Raw genomic sequence first — 17046 nt, 5'->3', positions numbered from 1 at the left:
TAATTATCAAAATCCAAAAAAGAGCATTTAAATTCTATAATCACCTAAAATCAAGTGACCCAGACACACTCCATAACAAAGCCTTCACCTACAGAGAGACCCTTGAGAGATGCCCACTCACTCAGTCAGATGGTTCTGGGACTCTGCTCACAAACACAAGCAGAGCCACCAGACAGAAACCACACTGGACTAAACCAAATTATAAGAAAACAAAAAGAAAACTATCTGACACATTGGAAAGAATCAACCCAAAACCAGAGCAAATTGGAATGCTATTTGGCCCTAAACAGAGTGTACACAGTGGCAGAATACCTGAGCACTGTGACTGACCCAAAACTAAGAAGATCCTTGACTAGGTACAGACTCAGCGAGCACAGCCTAGCCATCGAGAAAGGCCGTCGTCATAGGCAGACCTGGCTCCCAAGAGAAGACAGACTGTGCACCCACTGCACACAAGAAGAGGTGGAAACCGAGCTACACTTCTTACAACCTGCCCACTATACCAAGACATCAGAGACATATACTTCAACCTGCCCACTATACCAAGACATCAGAGACATATACTTCAACCTGCCCACTATACCAAGACATCAGAGACATATACTTCCCACAAACACCCAAAGAGACTTGGAAAACATGGGAAAATAACTCAAAACTCCCATACATACTGGGTGAAATACAACAATGTGCAAACACAGCAAGATGTTGTGAGTTGCTGTGACAAGAAAAGGACATCAACAGAATACAACCACCATAAAGACTGTCAATCATACAAGAAATTCCTTCTGTAATGTACTGATTTCTTTTGATTTCTCTGTTTGATTGTTTTGTTTGGCTTTGGCAATGTAAATGTATGTTTCCCATGTCAATAAAGCCCATTTGAATTGAATTTAATTGAGAGAGAGAGAGACAGAGAGAGATGGAGAGAGGGGGGGGGGGGGAGAGAGAGAGAAACACAAGGCACAAAGCGAGAAAGTGACAAGAGACACAGAGAGAGAGAGAGAGAGAGAGAGACAGACAGACAGAGAGAGGGGGAGAGGAAGAGAGAGGGGGGAGAGACAGAGAGAGAGACAGAAAGAGAGAGAGACAGAGAGAGAGCAGGAACACAAGGCACAAAGCTAGAAAGAGACAGAGAGAGAGAAAGAGAGCTTCATACATTTTTTATCAAGGCAAGAATGATGTGTGTCCTTGTAATACGTGCAGTGTTATCTAGCTCAGTGTTATCTAGCTGGTGGGGACAGTGTACTATGCTACTGCACACTTTGGGAATGGTAGTGAAGTAATAAACATTAAATGTCTATCGTCTCTGTGATCGTATAGTGGAAATTACCCTTCATCTCTGCGTTAGTTGCATTTCAATTGAGTTCGGTTGCAGGAAGGAACCACGGACGAGATGTTTTGAATAAAGCAGAGCTGTGTTTATTCCATTCCAATAAACACAAACTATGAATCAAACAAGTACTGAATTTCCTTTCTATAGCTAAAATCATCGTCTTCGGTTTGGCTGTCGGTCCATGTCTCTGATCGGCTGGGGCCGCTCAGAGCGTCTTCTCCGGTTTGGTTGTCTCTGCAACACGAGGCCCTCTCTTTGTTTGCTGCTGGTTGCCACGGCAACTCTGGTCTTCCAAGATCTCAGAGCTGGGAGCTGGGGGAGCGCTCGTTTCGTCTTTCTCTCTGCTGCTGCGATCCTGTTCTCTCTTGAGCGTCTGTAGTTAAAGACAATTCTCCGCCCCTTTTCCCCGCGTCGTCCTGGTGACGATAGCTAGGGGCGTCAGTTTTCTATTGGCTTAACGTGATCTCGGCCATTTTGACTCTTTAAAGGGACATGATACTATTTACATACTAACTATTTTAAGCAGTTTCGTTCCCTTATCTGGAAGTTCTACAGTTCTCTCTCCTTGAACAGAGAATAGCGCATGAGTTATTTCCTAGTTTACCAGCTACAAATACTTTGCCATGCTTTAATTGTTTTTACAATAAGAGATTTATTCTTTATTTTGACTACAGTTTTTTCTTGAGTTTTGTCCTTCAAAAATAGATGTTTAACTTTATTATTCATCTTTGAACCTGTTTTATTGTTATTTCTATATTCTAAAGTAATCTTTGGCTTAGGTTCTAACCTTTTCCAAATACTCACTCATTGTATCCCAACATCTAATGTTACTCTATTATCTTAAAGTAATCTTTCTTTGTTTTAGCTTTATTGAACACTCTAAGTATCTTGTTTAGTTTTATACTGAATTATACCATAACCTAATCCCATCTAGTTGACTTTTAATACTTAATACCTTATTTTTCAGTTTACTTTTGTCTAGATCTAGGCCATTAATTACCAAGTGGTTTCTGTAGACCTGAGTCTACCAAATGCTCTCTGGGCAGCTGCATAGCATAATGATTGAAATAGCTGATTACACTCACCCCTCACAGTGCTCTGGTGAGTGAGCTGTTGACCTTCTAGCCAGAGTAAACAGGAACTTCTTAACCTGCTCACTCTACTATAGCCTCAGGCCCCAGTTTATTGGTCTAAAGTTATTTATGGTGGGTTTTACTCGGTCACTATCTCCATTTATGTGGGGGAGGATGCCTGATGGTCTCCTCTAGAAGATATGTGAAGACAGGATGGTGCAACTATTTCTAGGCGTTGTCCTTCCCCTCTGCCAGAGACAGCTAGAATATTTGATCCACATTCCTTACAACTTACAACAGCATGATCCCCTGCACATGTATATTTCCTTGGGATTTTACACATGTTTATTTTGACAATACACAACATTCCACCCTTGGGGGTTTTATAACCCACATATAGCACCAATATTTTCTAAATCAAACATGTCTCTAACTGTATATATACCATAATATTACTAACATTTCTTAAAAATAAAAAAAATCCACAAATCGCACTACAAAACCCATTTCCGTCTGTACAGTTACAAAATCATCATTCACTCTTTCCCCCCACCCTCGTTAAACTCCTTCAGTCACACACATTTTATCAGTTATGTTTAACGACACCATTTCTATTGGAAGGTAATCGGTCAAGAATTGGCTTCCAAATTTATCAGCTTTTTTGTTTAGACTATTTTATCGTGTTTTCTTAGCTTAATGTCTGTTTTGTGTAATTGACTCTGCAAGAAAAGATTAATACATCACACCGAAAGGATTAACACTCTAACACTCTAAAAAACCGAGGGAGACTTAAACCAGAAAACATAAATAATTTTTTTCTCCTAGAAAGGACCACTGAGATCTCAATTCTCATTAGCTTTCAGCCCTGTCAGTTATCCCTGTTCAAACCTCCTGAGGTCTCTACTGCTAAATTGTTTTGACCATTGCTCCTCGTTGTATTTGCGCTAATCGCTGTCTCCTTGGTCGTGTGCAGCTGGTACTGCTCCGATCTCCTCCACAGAAGGAAATGATTTTCCCTCTGTCCTTTTAGATTTTTGGACTTGTTATTACAAACATACAATTGATTGGAATATCACATCTTTCCGCCAGATACATTTCTACTGTTCTGCATTGACAATACATTTTTTCCAAATTAGTTTTCTATATATTCCACGGCTTCTTAGGTTATCATTCAATTAAAACCACCTTTCTCTAATTTATTTTTGTGCTGTACTATATTACTAGATCAAATATCTCAAGTTCAACACACACTACACCACCTTTGAGAGTGGAATATCTATTTATTACACAATCATACTTTATTTCCAGACAGTTCCCTCGGTCCGGACAGCCAGCTCTTGACGAGGCCAATTCACCAACAGACCCTATATGCATGGTAACAAACCACAGTCCCCTTAACACTTTGATTGCCATGGGTTAAATTCATGATATACCATAGATTGCCAGCTCTATTTGTCTATGGAGAAGTACCCCTTCTTTGCATGGCTATAACTTTTTTAATTCTATTGCTACATTGCCATTATTAGGGCCCATTCAAAGTCCTATATGTATTGTTCATTGTGTAGCAACGTTAAACTTTTTCATTCACATATTCATAGTAAAGTATGGTCTAATGTATAAGTATGTTTTCATCTCTTTCTGCAGCTTTCTCCAGAATGTGATCTATAGCCCCAAATGCATTATATTGATGATGAAATACAGTTTGATGGCAATCGGGGCGATATAAAAAATTTCAATTGGACGTACTTCTAGAATGATCTACGTATGATCTGATGATGACCGGATGGGCGGGGGATCATTTATAATTCCGTGGGCAGCGTTATATCATTCATCTAGTGTGGGTCATATGTTCATCATAACAGTTTATATGGAACACGTTCAAAAATAACGCTGAATCTTACCGTATCTTCCTCGCGCCGTTGGACGATCAGCGTGGTGTAGACCGTTTTCGATTATGGGATGTTTATCCTGATGAACCATTTCCAGCTTGTATAATACTATATACGTCCAAATAACGTTGTTTATTGAGTTAGGGCGAGCGATTGATCATCCAGTGTGTTGAGATGGAGTCCGGCTACCGGACGCGAGTGCCCGGAGCTCATATGGATGAGAACTTCCTGTTTGGGGCGCCCCTCCCTCCCTCCCTCCCTCGGCCACCAGATGGCGCTCTCGAACCGTTAGACAGTTGGTGGGAGCCCACCAGCACATCTCAGGGCTCCGGAAAGAAAATATGATTTCGATCACAGATTTTTGAAATATTGATATCAAAGATGAGTTACGGCGTCCTCGGCACCTTTAGCATGGCTCTGAATGACGTGAAAAAGCGTTTTCCGGCAATCAAAGTGTTAAACACACATCTTCCACACACTCCGCCAGCCCTCAACAAGCCGGTGCAGAGTCCCCCATAAGCCAATTATCAATACACATGTCCGCACCCTATACGAGAACTATTTGGCCAATGGCGACCAAAACCTACAGAGCTTACCTATGTACAGAGAAACACGTTTCCCCAACACTTACCCAACACCAAAACGTGACACAACCTCCCAGATGCTACATCTGGACTCTTAATGAGCGGAAAACAAAATCATGAACCAGCTCTCGTCCACCCTCCATGTTTCCAGCCCATCATATTAGACATCCCTACCAGTCCCGCTGTGTCACCACCAACCTGCTACCCCTGACCGGTGAGAGATCCCTCCCAGCCCGTCAGTTCCTAAAAAAATAGAGAAAAGAAACGAAAACAAAGAAAAACGCAAAAAAAACAAACAAATTTTAGTGTCATAGCAACACCCCCATCAAACAGAATCAACTAGAGGCATAAATACCCCCGTAAACACTAAGAAAGAAATTAAAAAGAAATAAAATACTCCGTACATTCTCTCATGCTTTTGACTTTTTTTTTTTTTTTTTAAGTCTCCTTTACCACCCTTGGATCAAGTATGTATAATCTCTACTAATCACTACTGAAGTAGTCCTTTGTTATTACTCTGTCTAATATTAAAAAATGTCCCATTTTTTCCTGTTTAAAACCACAGTTTTTGTTAGTACGATTAGCTCATGCAATTGCCAGTTACCCTGTAACTGAGGGGTACAATTCCCTGACTGTATTGATAAGTATGGTATCATTAAACCACTACCGCTTTATGTACTTTAATTACTGGCCATACAGTACACAATATATGAATATGATGAACACTTCCCACAATGAAATCGGTTCCAGTCAAAGGTATTAATCAAGTATTTAATGGAGCAAAAGGTACATAGGATACTTTACATTATTCTTTGAATGCACTTGTAAGGCAAAGGAGTATGCGTAGGCAAATCAATAACGAATGTCCATTCTCTGGTTACGCAGGAGGTAATTATACAACCTGAATCTTAGGGAATTATATCTATGGTACACTAGTAATAGCGGGAGATACTGGAAGGGGTTCCCACTGGTTGTAAGCCAGCAAGGGGGTAGAAGATCGGTCGGTAGTAGGACGTCTGGTCAACGATGACTAGGGAGACTTCAGGTACAGAAGCCGGTGCAGTAGTCTCTTGATCCACAGACGAATACAGCTTGGTTCTCTTGTAGACTGTAGCTCTACAGTGAAGAAAGCTAGGCGGCCTCAGGCTCTCTGAGCGCCGACTCGACTTGACTCCTCTCGGGGTAAATCCAACACGTGCAGGCGTCGGCGATTATCCGCTCCATAAATCATAGGACCAAAGCAAATATATTCCAGCCGCAAAGGCTATGTAGTCGTCGGGTAGATTAATCCAGTGTACATGTCCATACGGTTCTCGCCTAGGTCTCCTCGGGTGAAGGCGCCATGCGGTCGGCCCAGCCTGGATAAGAACTCTAGCTAATACGAGAAAGCGTTGGAGACGCTGGTCACTATAGAATTCTAACCGCACGATACACTATACACAAATAGACTATTAAAGACTCAATAGAAATATGTCGCACTCGACGGTATAGTGCCAAACTCTGACAATTCAGTTATTAATTCGCACGCGGTCTCGATACTCTATTCTGAGGCCAAACAGGCCATACTTCACCGCACGTTGTATCGTGGGTGAGGCTTCAACTTATCGGTAACATGCTAAATGCACGAAGGGTACGGAGGTAAGGGGCTAAGGGTCTTCTACATTCACCTGCGCCGTATTTATACGCACGGTGCACAAATAGTGCCACTCTCATTTCTGTCGCCGTATCCCTGGGCAGGGCCGGGCAAGTACTGACATGTCGTGTCGGTGACTTTGAACTTGGCTCCGGGGGCCGGTCCCTGGCGCCGGTGGACCGCTGTCCAATAGGAGAATGAACTATTATGGGCTGGACTAAAGGGATATTCCGTGTATATGTACAAGGAATATACAAGGGATATCAAACGATATACAAATACTATGCAATATATATCAATAAATAAATATATATATTCGGTTTAATCTGATCCTTCGTAACATACCCCATCCCCTTACAACTCCAACTTACCATTTTTAGTCTTCCAAGCCGTTTTAGTAACTTGCACACATAATCTAACCATCTAACTTATCTATATCTCTTCTTTTCTATTTTTATCCTAATCAGTCGCATTTTTTATTTAATTTTTTTTTTTTTTTTTTTTTTTGTGAGCGTTATAGCGTCTCCTGTTCATTTCCTCCACGTTCTATTCAGCCTGTGGCCTTTGCAGACACGACCTCTTTACACACTCCCTTTGAAAATGCCCCAACATTCCGCATGTCCAGCATGTCTGTCCTCTGATGGACTCTCTTTGAGCCCGCCACCCTTTGCCACATGATTTGGCCTTGTGTCCCAGTTCACCACAACTCTAGCAGTCTTTCGGCTGGTATCCCACAGCTCCCGACAGGTCCACCCCTCTCCGGTCCTCTCCTGGCATGTCCTGCTTTATGGAGGAGAGAGGCACATACCTGTTCTTTTCAGCCGCCGCCCCTCTGGCTTTTTGTCGGGAGGGGCCTGGAAACTCACCCCTCCTGCGGTTTTCATCACCATGCCGCTCAGCCCCCCGTTCAGGTAACGGAGCAAGTGACATCTCTTGTTCACTGAGTCCTTGTTCTGCAGTACGGAACATAACTTCTAAAATTACATCACTCATGATCTCAGTCTGTTCCGCCGGTTCTCGTTCCAGCATTCCCCTCTCGTGTGTGACTTGGTCAACCGCCAGCTGCTTCTCCACCAGTTTTCTACGGACTGTCTCATGTCTTTCGGACGCTTCCGTGAATGCTCTCTGTCTTTCTGGAGAGAGGCACGTCATCCTCTCTTCCTCCACCCTGGCCCTCGCTGGGTGGCTCCTTGTCACCGGGCCACGCCTCTCATTCTCGCTCTGGTGCTGGGGGACATCTGGACAAGGGAAACTTGTGGGCTGTGGAAACTGTTCGTGTATATTCCCATACCTGCTGTCGGTCCCACGCATTGGCCACTCCGTCGGTGTTCCCAAACCTTGTCCAGCCTCTGTTCCAGCCGTACAGCCAGAGTCGACTTCCTGGGACTGCTGTAACAATGCCGCTCTCCTCCGTCGCTTTCTTTGTCCCTTGGTTAAATTTAGTCACCTGCAATGGACACTCCAGCGTGGACCGGCTCTGGTTGGAGTAAAACAGTTGTCTCTGGTTCTCTCTCCTCAATGACCTCCTGTATTGGAATCAAAGTCATTATTTCAAGTCCCTCTGTCATACTGGTCACCCGAGGGAATTCCATCACCTCCAAATCAATCAGATCAATTTCAGGTATTAATCCTTTATCGGGAGTGTCTGCAAAGGTTGTCAGCATGCTGCCACTACCGGCATTATTTCTTTTCATCGCCCTTCGTTCTTTCTTTTTCTGTTTTTTGATCTGGTTACGCAGCCTATAACGACCTCCCTTTCTATATTTAAATACAAGGTTTTGTAAAGGCCTGAATATCTTTGGCCATTGCTTCTTCACTTTTATTGTGACATTTCCAGTCATTGAAATAGACAGATTGTCTACCGTTGCTATTGATATTGCATCTAAACCTTTAGTTGCTCCTATCAATGTTTCACCAAGGTGAACCTGTTGTGTATCCGACATTCTCACCACTTTCAAACACTCCTGCAATTACCGTTTGGAAAAACAAGTTGCTCTGTGTCTCAACTATTTTTGCTTACTTGAGTTAAAAATCACTCACACTTTCAGATTTTACCGGTGCAGACAGGGATTGATAAATTGCTTATCATTCATACTTATACCAAGGCTTTCAAAAGCCGTTATTCCCCAGTTGGTACTGAAATCGTCAGAGCCCCATCTGTCCTCGCCGAGCCTGTGCAGAAAGAAAGAAAAAACACACACACTTAACATCAGTGGCATTTCCCTTTTCATTCCATCAATATTTTTACATATTGGAAATGTCAGGCGTCTCTATACTAATATTTTTAGAGAGATTTGGTGTGGTTTATTTGAACATAACGACACGGCCTTAGCTTTGTTTTTGTCCGTTCGTCCAATCGGAAACCTGGATGTTCCAATCACTTGTGTGTTCCTCTCACGATTCTCTGGGGAATACAATTTTGCATCAACCTCTCCCTTCCGTTGGTATGTTGATGGTCCTTCCTTTAGACAATGATAATTAGTTCCACACAGCCTATCAATGTCTAACAATTCTGGTAAATATGGTCATTCACCTGTTCAAATTTCCTTTTGCTTTGATGCATTTGTCATTTTGATCTCATAATATACTTTAAATGACAACATCAGCGTAATGACTATGTGTAAATGTAATATTAACCTCTCCTTCTTGCTTTCTCTGTTTGCTTCTCAAAACCTACTATGGGAATCAAATTTACTTACTTCCTACATTACCTTCCACATTTACATCTTAACATCTCATCACATACTTCATACAACATCATTTTCATTATACATTAACACATTTCCCCCTACAACACCAAAAATCTTGGTGTTGACCTCTTCCTCCAACTGCTACCAAGGGAAATTTTTTTTTTAGTGATTCAGATCACTAAACCCTTGACCGTTATATAGCCCAGCCGTCTATGTCATAAACCATAGACGTCCGCACCATACCACCGTAATATCCCCCACAGACCCTTGACTTCTCAACGGCCTGCCATTACTCAGCCCAAAGCATCTTCCCTTCAGTTTCGAACCCGAACGAAAACACCCCAGGCCCTTATTTCAAGGAATATCACAAATACTGACCCACACTCACACACACAATAACGCTTCTATCCAACCAATAACACACACAGCCTGACGTAAAGCCAACCCTGTTTCCAAGGACTCTAACAGGAGGGGGAAATAGGGGACTGACACCTTGCCTAAATGAAAAAAAATACACCCCATTCCCACTCCTCAACTAATCTCAAACAAACCCCAACCTATTGTAAAACCATTCCCTTTATAACAAACCCTTCTGGACTTCTCACCCCCAGTCGAAACATACATGCCACACCCCAGGCTGAGTATTACCCCAGGGCCAGTCAGGGAGATGGAGACTTCTAAATGGAAAAAAACATCCTAAACTCAACTCAGCAGTCCACCACCCGAACTGGAATCAGTTAGCAGCGTACCCATAACCATTTGAAAGGCAAGCATTGGAGGGGGGGAGACACATGGAGAGGGGGGGAGGAGGAGAGGGAGGGAGAGACGCAGGGAGAGACAGAAGGAGGAGGGGAGAGAGAGAGGGATAGAGAGACGGAGGAGGGGGGGGACCTCCCAAATGAACATTAACATTATCAAAAATTTAGAATTAACTAGCAGACCTTACCACATCACCTGGTCCAGTTAACCCACAGGGCTTTAAACACTATTATCAGCATTTGCTGCATAACTTTAACTTAAATTAAACCCTACTTTAATCAGACTAAAGGTGTCTGCATGGAGTTCCTAAAATCTACCACTATACCCTAAGGGACGGAGGGAGGGAGAGAGAGGAAGGGAATGGGGGAGGGAGGGAGGGAGGGAGGCAGGGAGAGAGAGGAAGGGAGGGAGGGAGAGAGAGGAAGGGAATGGGGGAGGGAGGGATGGATGGAGAGAGGGAGGCAGGGAGGGAGGAAGGGAGGGAGAGAGAGGAAGGGAGGGAGGGAGAGAGAGGAAGGGAATGGGGGAGGGATGGAGGGAGGGAGGAGAGGGAGACACGCAGGAGAGAAGGATAATGGGGGGGGGGGGCATGCAGCCTGCCTTCACACCTTACTGGTACCTGTCCTAACAAAAGCCCAACTCCAATAATCCATCCCCCTTGTACTGACGGCACCGTGGCGCGCATGCGCAGACCGACACATACGTCTACACGTTCTAACCATAACCACCTCCTTCTTATACACTGCTTATTATTGGTTTAAAACATCTAGTAAAGTCACAAACAAACACACACTCATCCGTCCCGTTTTTCCCCACTACTGCCATCATACTGGGCTAACAATAGATACAGATTGATAACTAAATAAGTATATACATTCGTTCTTCAACCGCCATTACAAAAAACGGAAAAACTAAAAAACTACACATTTTAAAATGGTCGCTACACAAAACGGGAAAAAACTACAAATCTTTAAAAATGGTCGCCACGGCGCCCTGACCAAAATGGTCGCCACGGCGCCCTGACCAAAATGGTCGCCACGGCGCTTCCTGTTTACATATGAAGTTGCTTCAGTAGCATATCGCGAGATTTACCGAGAGTTCCACCATGCTACATCGTTAGCACAGGTAGCTTAGCTTATTAGCTACGTTAGCTTAGCACCATTAGCTTCGTTAGCTTAGCATCGCTAGCTCAATTAGCTTAGCCCAACCATGTTATTGCCCGTTTAGCCTAGCGTGGCTAGTTAGCTTAGCTTACCATCATCCACGCCACCATAATAACGTCCCTTTGTTTCGAGTGGCACAACACACCGCGACGTTAGCGCAACACAGATCTACCCCGCAACAGAACTTTAATCTCATTTAAGCGCTAGTTTACAGATCATATACATTACAGTAGCTTCGCTCGTCCGTTTTCTCCGCCTGGCCGAAATATACAGTATATTAAACCCAACGCTCCCAAAGTCCCTCCGACCAGACGTTTCCAGTGACGTCATCAGTTTCTAAAACATCGCTTCATTTGATTCCTATTACATTAAACAACGACCTTAAAACTACAGAAATAAAAAATTCCAACGTACATTACACATCCCAGTGGCTCCATCACACTCCCCGTTCATTCAATATTCTTGATATCACAACGCCACGTCCACATTTAACCCTGCTCGCCCCCGCGGCTAACTTAGCAGCTAACCATGCCACGTTCCAACGGCCCTCGAAAAAACGAACATTCTCCATTGTTTCTCCGCGGCTGTTGGTCACCAGAATTTCATAACGATACAAAAAATAACCTACACACATTGGCATTCACTCATAACCACTAGCAGACATTCATCAACCATATATATTTAGCAAAACACATTGTCCTAGTTATAACCATACTATTCATCCGGCAACAATCTTCCTTAGTGCATTCTTAACCTAAACATCGCCCGTTTTATACAACTCTTCCCTATGTCCTAACCATAAGCGCTGCTGATCAGTTAATTAAGTACTTATTATTATCCCTATACTAAACAGGCGTTTGAAAGCATCGCCCCGCCCTTTCGGATATTTCACCCCGATTCTGCAGAATAATCATATGGAGACTTGACCCAAGAGGATCTCTCAAATCGGCGTTTGCAGTCCCTCTGTGCTCGCAGCGAGGCTTCAATCTCCCGATAGTCTCAACCCATTCTCCCATCTAAGATCATTCCCTCCCGTGATTTGATCATAACTCGCAAATCGCGGTCGAATCGTTTCGATGCTTTTGTACATATTTGAAGTAATTGCGTTGTCACACAAAACCCAAATGTCACGTTTCATCGACTTAAAGCTATGTCTCGTTTTGGCGGACTGGCACAAGTAGCCTTAGGCCTGCGGGCGCACAATCCCACCTAGGATAGTCTCATCTATACCTTCCTTACCGACTAGCATCATATTGTTTAATAGAGGGTTTGCAATCCATCACACTGTATGACCCTCATCCCACCCCACGGGACGAACCCAGAGCGCGGGTACGTTTGTCGTGGAGTAAGCAGAGTTGTCATACTAGCACCCATACTTCTTAAACAACACCATTTTAATCAGTCAATGTTACAAATCCCTGACTGGTGTCCCTACCCACACGCTAGCTGCCCTGTTCCTACGCAGAACGACTAGCAATGCAGATTCACATCATCCCATTGCACTAATCCTAGGTGTCCTAACCGAACACACCTTAATTCCCTAACCTATCTCTGTGCCCCACAGTGTTGGCGCGGTCGAGACCAGAGCCAAGGATGTGAATATTGGTCTCTGGCGTCTGCCGACACAAACACTTTTTCGGTCTAGCACGGCAACTATTCATAGCAAACCCCATTCGGAGACTGCTCGTCCTCCACCAATATAGACGCTCCATCTTTACTCACCTATAAACCCGCTGTCCTTGGCCGATGAGGTGAAGAATACAGTCATAGAGGCGTCGAAGATAGGGAGAGAACCTCTCGATTCTTCTAGTGCTCTCGTCGTCTTCAATCGGCTTTGTTCAAATCCAGCACGGGGCACGGCGCCATTTGAAGTAATAAACATTAAATGTCTATCGTCTCTGTGATCGTATAGTGGAAATTACCCTTCATCATCTCTCTGCGTTGTTTGCATTTCAATTTGGTTCGGTTGCAGGAAGGAAGCATGGACGTGATTTTTTGAATAAAGCCGCTGTGTTTATTCCATTCCAATAAACACAAACTATGAATCAAACAAGTACTGAATTTCCTTTCTATAGCTAAAATCATCGTCTTCGGTTTGGCTGTCGGTCCATGTCTCTGATCGGCTGGGGCCGCTCAGAGCGTCTTCTCCGGTTTGGTTGTCTCGGCAACACGAGGCCCTCTCTTTGTTTGCTGCTGGTTGCCACGGCAACTCTGGTCTTCCGTGATCTCAGAGCTGGGAGCTGGGGGAGCGCTCGTTTCGTCTTTCTCTCTGCTGCTGCGATCCTGTTCTCTCTTGAGCGTCTGTAGTTAAAGACAATTCTCCGCCCCTTTTCCCAGCGTCGTCCTGGTGACGATAGCGAGGGGCGTCAGTTTTCTATTGGCTTAACGTGATCTCTGCCATTTTGACTCTTTAAAGGGACATGATACTATTTACATACTAACTATTTTAAGCAGTTTCGTTCCCTTATCTGGAAGTTCTACAGTTCTCTCTCCTTGAACAGAGAATAGCGCATGAGTTATTTCCTAGTTTACCAGCTACAAATACTTTGCCATGCTTTAATTGTTTTTACAATAAGAGATTTATTCTTTATTTTGACTACAGTTTCTAACAGTCTTTTCTTGAGTTTTGTCCTTCAAAAATAGATGTTTAACTTTATTATTCATATTTGAACCTGTTTTATTGTATTTCTATATTCTAAAGTAATCTTTGGCTTAGGTTCTAACCTTTTCCAAATACTCACTCATTGTATCCCAACATCTAATGTTACTCTATTATCTTAAAGTAATCTTTCTTTGTTTTAGCTTTATTGAACACTCTAAGTATCTTGTTTAGTTTTATACTGAATTATACCATAACCTAATCCCATCTAGTTGACTTTTAATACTTAATACCTTATTTTTCAGTTTACTTTTGTCTAGATCTAGGCCATTAATTACCAAGTGGTTTCTGTAGACCTGAGTCTACCAAATGCTCTCTGGGCAGCTGCATAGCATAATGATTGAAATAGCTGATTACACTCACCCCTCACAGTGCTCTGGTGAGTGAGCTGTTGACCTTCTAGCCAGAGTAAACAGGAACTTCTTAACCTGCTCACTCTACTATAGCCTCAGGCCCCAGTTTATTGGTCTAAAGTTATTTATGGTGGGTTTTACTCGGTCACTATCTCCATTTATGTGGGGGAGGATGCCTGATGGTCTCCTCTAGAAGCTATGTGAAGACAGGATGGTGCAACTATTTCTAGGCGTCATCCTTCCCCTCTGCCAGAGACAGCTAGAATATTTGATCCACATTCCTTACAACTTACCACTTACAACAGCATGATCCCCTGCACATGTACATTTCCTTGGGATTTTACACATGTTTATTTTGACAATACACAACAGTAGACATTTATAACGCAAACCTTTGTTTTGGTTAGGGGTGTAACGATGCGACCTCACAACGATTAATTCCGATTACGATTATTCAGGCTACGATTCAATGCATCATGAAATCTCTTCATTTGACCACGATTCGATTCGATACATTTTCTATCAGTTAATTCCCCAAAAAAATTTGAATACACAAATGTGGCTGGGGGAACTGATTCACTCAGCATGAATGGGTCAATAGAAACAATACACACAAAAAAAACATAAAAAAAAGATTTATTTTTATTTTTTTATTATAATCTATTCTAACATATTCAAATCGATGCAGTTGAATCGTCACATTAGAATCGATGCATTTAGATTAATCGATGCATCGTTACACCCCTAGTTTTGGTCTAATGTGTTGGAGTTGAGTGGAGTAAGAGAGGGTTTCTATTGTTGGCCACACCTCAGGCTCTGCCTGCGGAAATTCACATTAATATACATGTATATATTATATTATAATATAATATAATATTATTATATTATAATAGTGTGATTTTCTCCAGACCTCTTTGGAGGTGGGACCAACAACAGCAACCCCTCCCCCTATCTTCACTAAACTCCAACCCACACATGGGTTGCGACCAAAACAAAGAAATGTAATCAACATGACATGGGCGACAGTGGCTCAGGAGGTAGAGCAGTCGTCTGGCAATCCGGAGGTTCCCGGTTCGATTCCCGCTCCTCCTGGGCAGTGTGTCGATGTGTCCTTGAGCAAGACACTTAACCCCTAATTGCTCCCGATGAGCAGGTTGGCACCTTGCATGGTTGCCTCCGCCGTCGGTGTGTGAATGGGTAATATGTAAGTAACAAATTGTAAAGCGCTTTGGATAAAAGCGCTATATAAAAAAGCAGCCATTTACCATTTACCATGAGGGGCTCTTTCTAGATGACATTCTACCTTTATGTTCATGTTCTCGCTCCACAGGGGTCTGCTGCTTCAGGAGAGCGAGCGCTTCCCAGAGGCGCTGCATTACTACACGCTGGCCATCGGGAGTCGCCCAACGCTGGCCTGTAAGTAGATTATTTTATTATTATTATTTATTTTTTTATGTCACTCAAACCTACATTTCATTGTGGTAAACTTCATATTTTTATATTGAGAGGTAATTATATAGTTTACACTGTTTATTTTTCTCATATTTCTCATATAAGCTGTCGGGTCATCTGACCCGTTCCTGGCGGGAATTAGTGGCATTTTCTCCATGGCTGTTAAGGGGATGCAGACCAGAGAAAGACTTTCGTCTTGTTTACATCAGGGTCCCCCATTTTCAATTCATAATGACATGTGTGACATACACAACATACAGATATACAGATATATATCATGACATTTATGACAGAGTACTGTTACATTTGTGACATACAAGATATGCAAATATACAGCACTGTTAAACAGAGATCTTAACAGAAAATATATACATACGATAGGGAGGAAACTGTACATTAGGAGGGGGTGGGAGGGCGGGTTTGGACATTTACGGTGGCCAGTTTAGAATTGCAGCCTCCCGGGCGGCCAGGTAGTGCAGCGGACTAAGCGTCTGTCTACCACCACATAGACAGTGGGATCGAATCCAGCTGTGGTGCCTCCGGCTTGGCCGACCGTCCATATTTAGTCCCTTGTTTGTGCCAAATCTGGGTTGAACATGATTTGTGGAACTCCTTCTGGTGTTGTGGTTGTGGTATTCACTGACCTTTGGGAAGTACCTTGACATGTACATGGGTACCTTAGTGGTGTAGTGTATCTTGTAGACCAGGCCCATTACAAGTTGCTGTACTCTCTCGTCTACTCTAAGCCATCCTAGGTTGTCAAAGTGGGCAGGGGTGAGGTGGGTTCTAGGAGTAAGGTCAAGCAGTAGTTTGACCAGTTTGTTTTGTGATGTTTGTAATCTTGTTTTTAGCGCCTTTGAGGTGCTTTGGTACCATGAGGTGCAAGCATAGTAGTACCCTTGAATGAGTGCTCCTGCCAGAGTCTTCAGGGTATTCTTGTTTACCAGAGAGGAGATCCGGTACAAGAATCTTGTTCTTTGGTTGACTTTTTTGATTACATTGGTTGCCATTTTGTCACAGGAAAGATTTTCCTCTAGGATGGAACCTAGGTATGTAATTTCATCTTTCCTTGTGACAATATTGTCACTATAACACGGAACAGAATAGGTTACCTCCGAGTCCTCGGCCGGTTTGACGGTTATAGTATTTAAAAAAAATTAAAATTTGATATTTTTGCACAAATCTTTCCAATATTCAAAATACATCTTTCCACAGCATAATATGCAACATCCAAGATTCGTCTTTTTCTTTTTTGTAACAACATACAAAACATGTAAAAGACTCATACAAACACATTAACAACTGACATGGAAATTAAAAAAGCACTTACAAAACCATTACTATACATTTTGCATATATATCCCTGATGCACATACGTTATATGTAGACCGATCTACCTGCGAGCAGGTATGTGCTGCATCTTCTATCGGGATGCCATCTTTCTCCATATTGCATGTG

At 42.9% G+C, this 17046-nt stretch overlaps 1 protein-coding gene across 4 annotated transcripts in view; it reads left to right on the top strand.

Moving 5' to 3' along the window:
• The window catches only part of LOC311237467 (protein O-mannosyl-transferase TMTC2-like), a gene marked incomplete at its 5' end in the record, with an annotated part of 255518 nt that overhangs the window by 146099 nt on the left and 92373 nt on the right, over nt 1-17046 (top strand). For all 4 annotated transcript variants that reach the window (XM_084325361.1, XM_084325358.1, XM_084325360.1 and 1 more), the window contains one exon: nt 15467-15552. In XM_084325361.1, the coding sequence (XP_084181487.1) occupies nt 15467-15552 (86 nt within the window). The remainder of the gene's footprint in view (nt 1-15466; nt 15553-17046) is intronic.

Source organism: Notolepis coatsorum (genome assembly GCF_963971535.1).
Source record: "Notolepis coatsorum genome assembly, chromosome: 1".
NCBI classification, from domain to species: domain Eukaryota; kingdom Metazoa; phylum Chordata; class Actinopteri; order Aulopiformes; family Paralepididae; genus Notolepis; species Notolepis coatsorum.
This window is presented reverse-complemented; position numbering and strand designations above follow the sequence as displayed.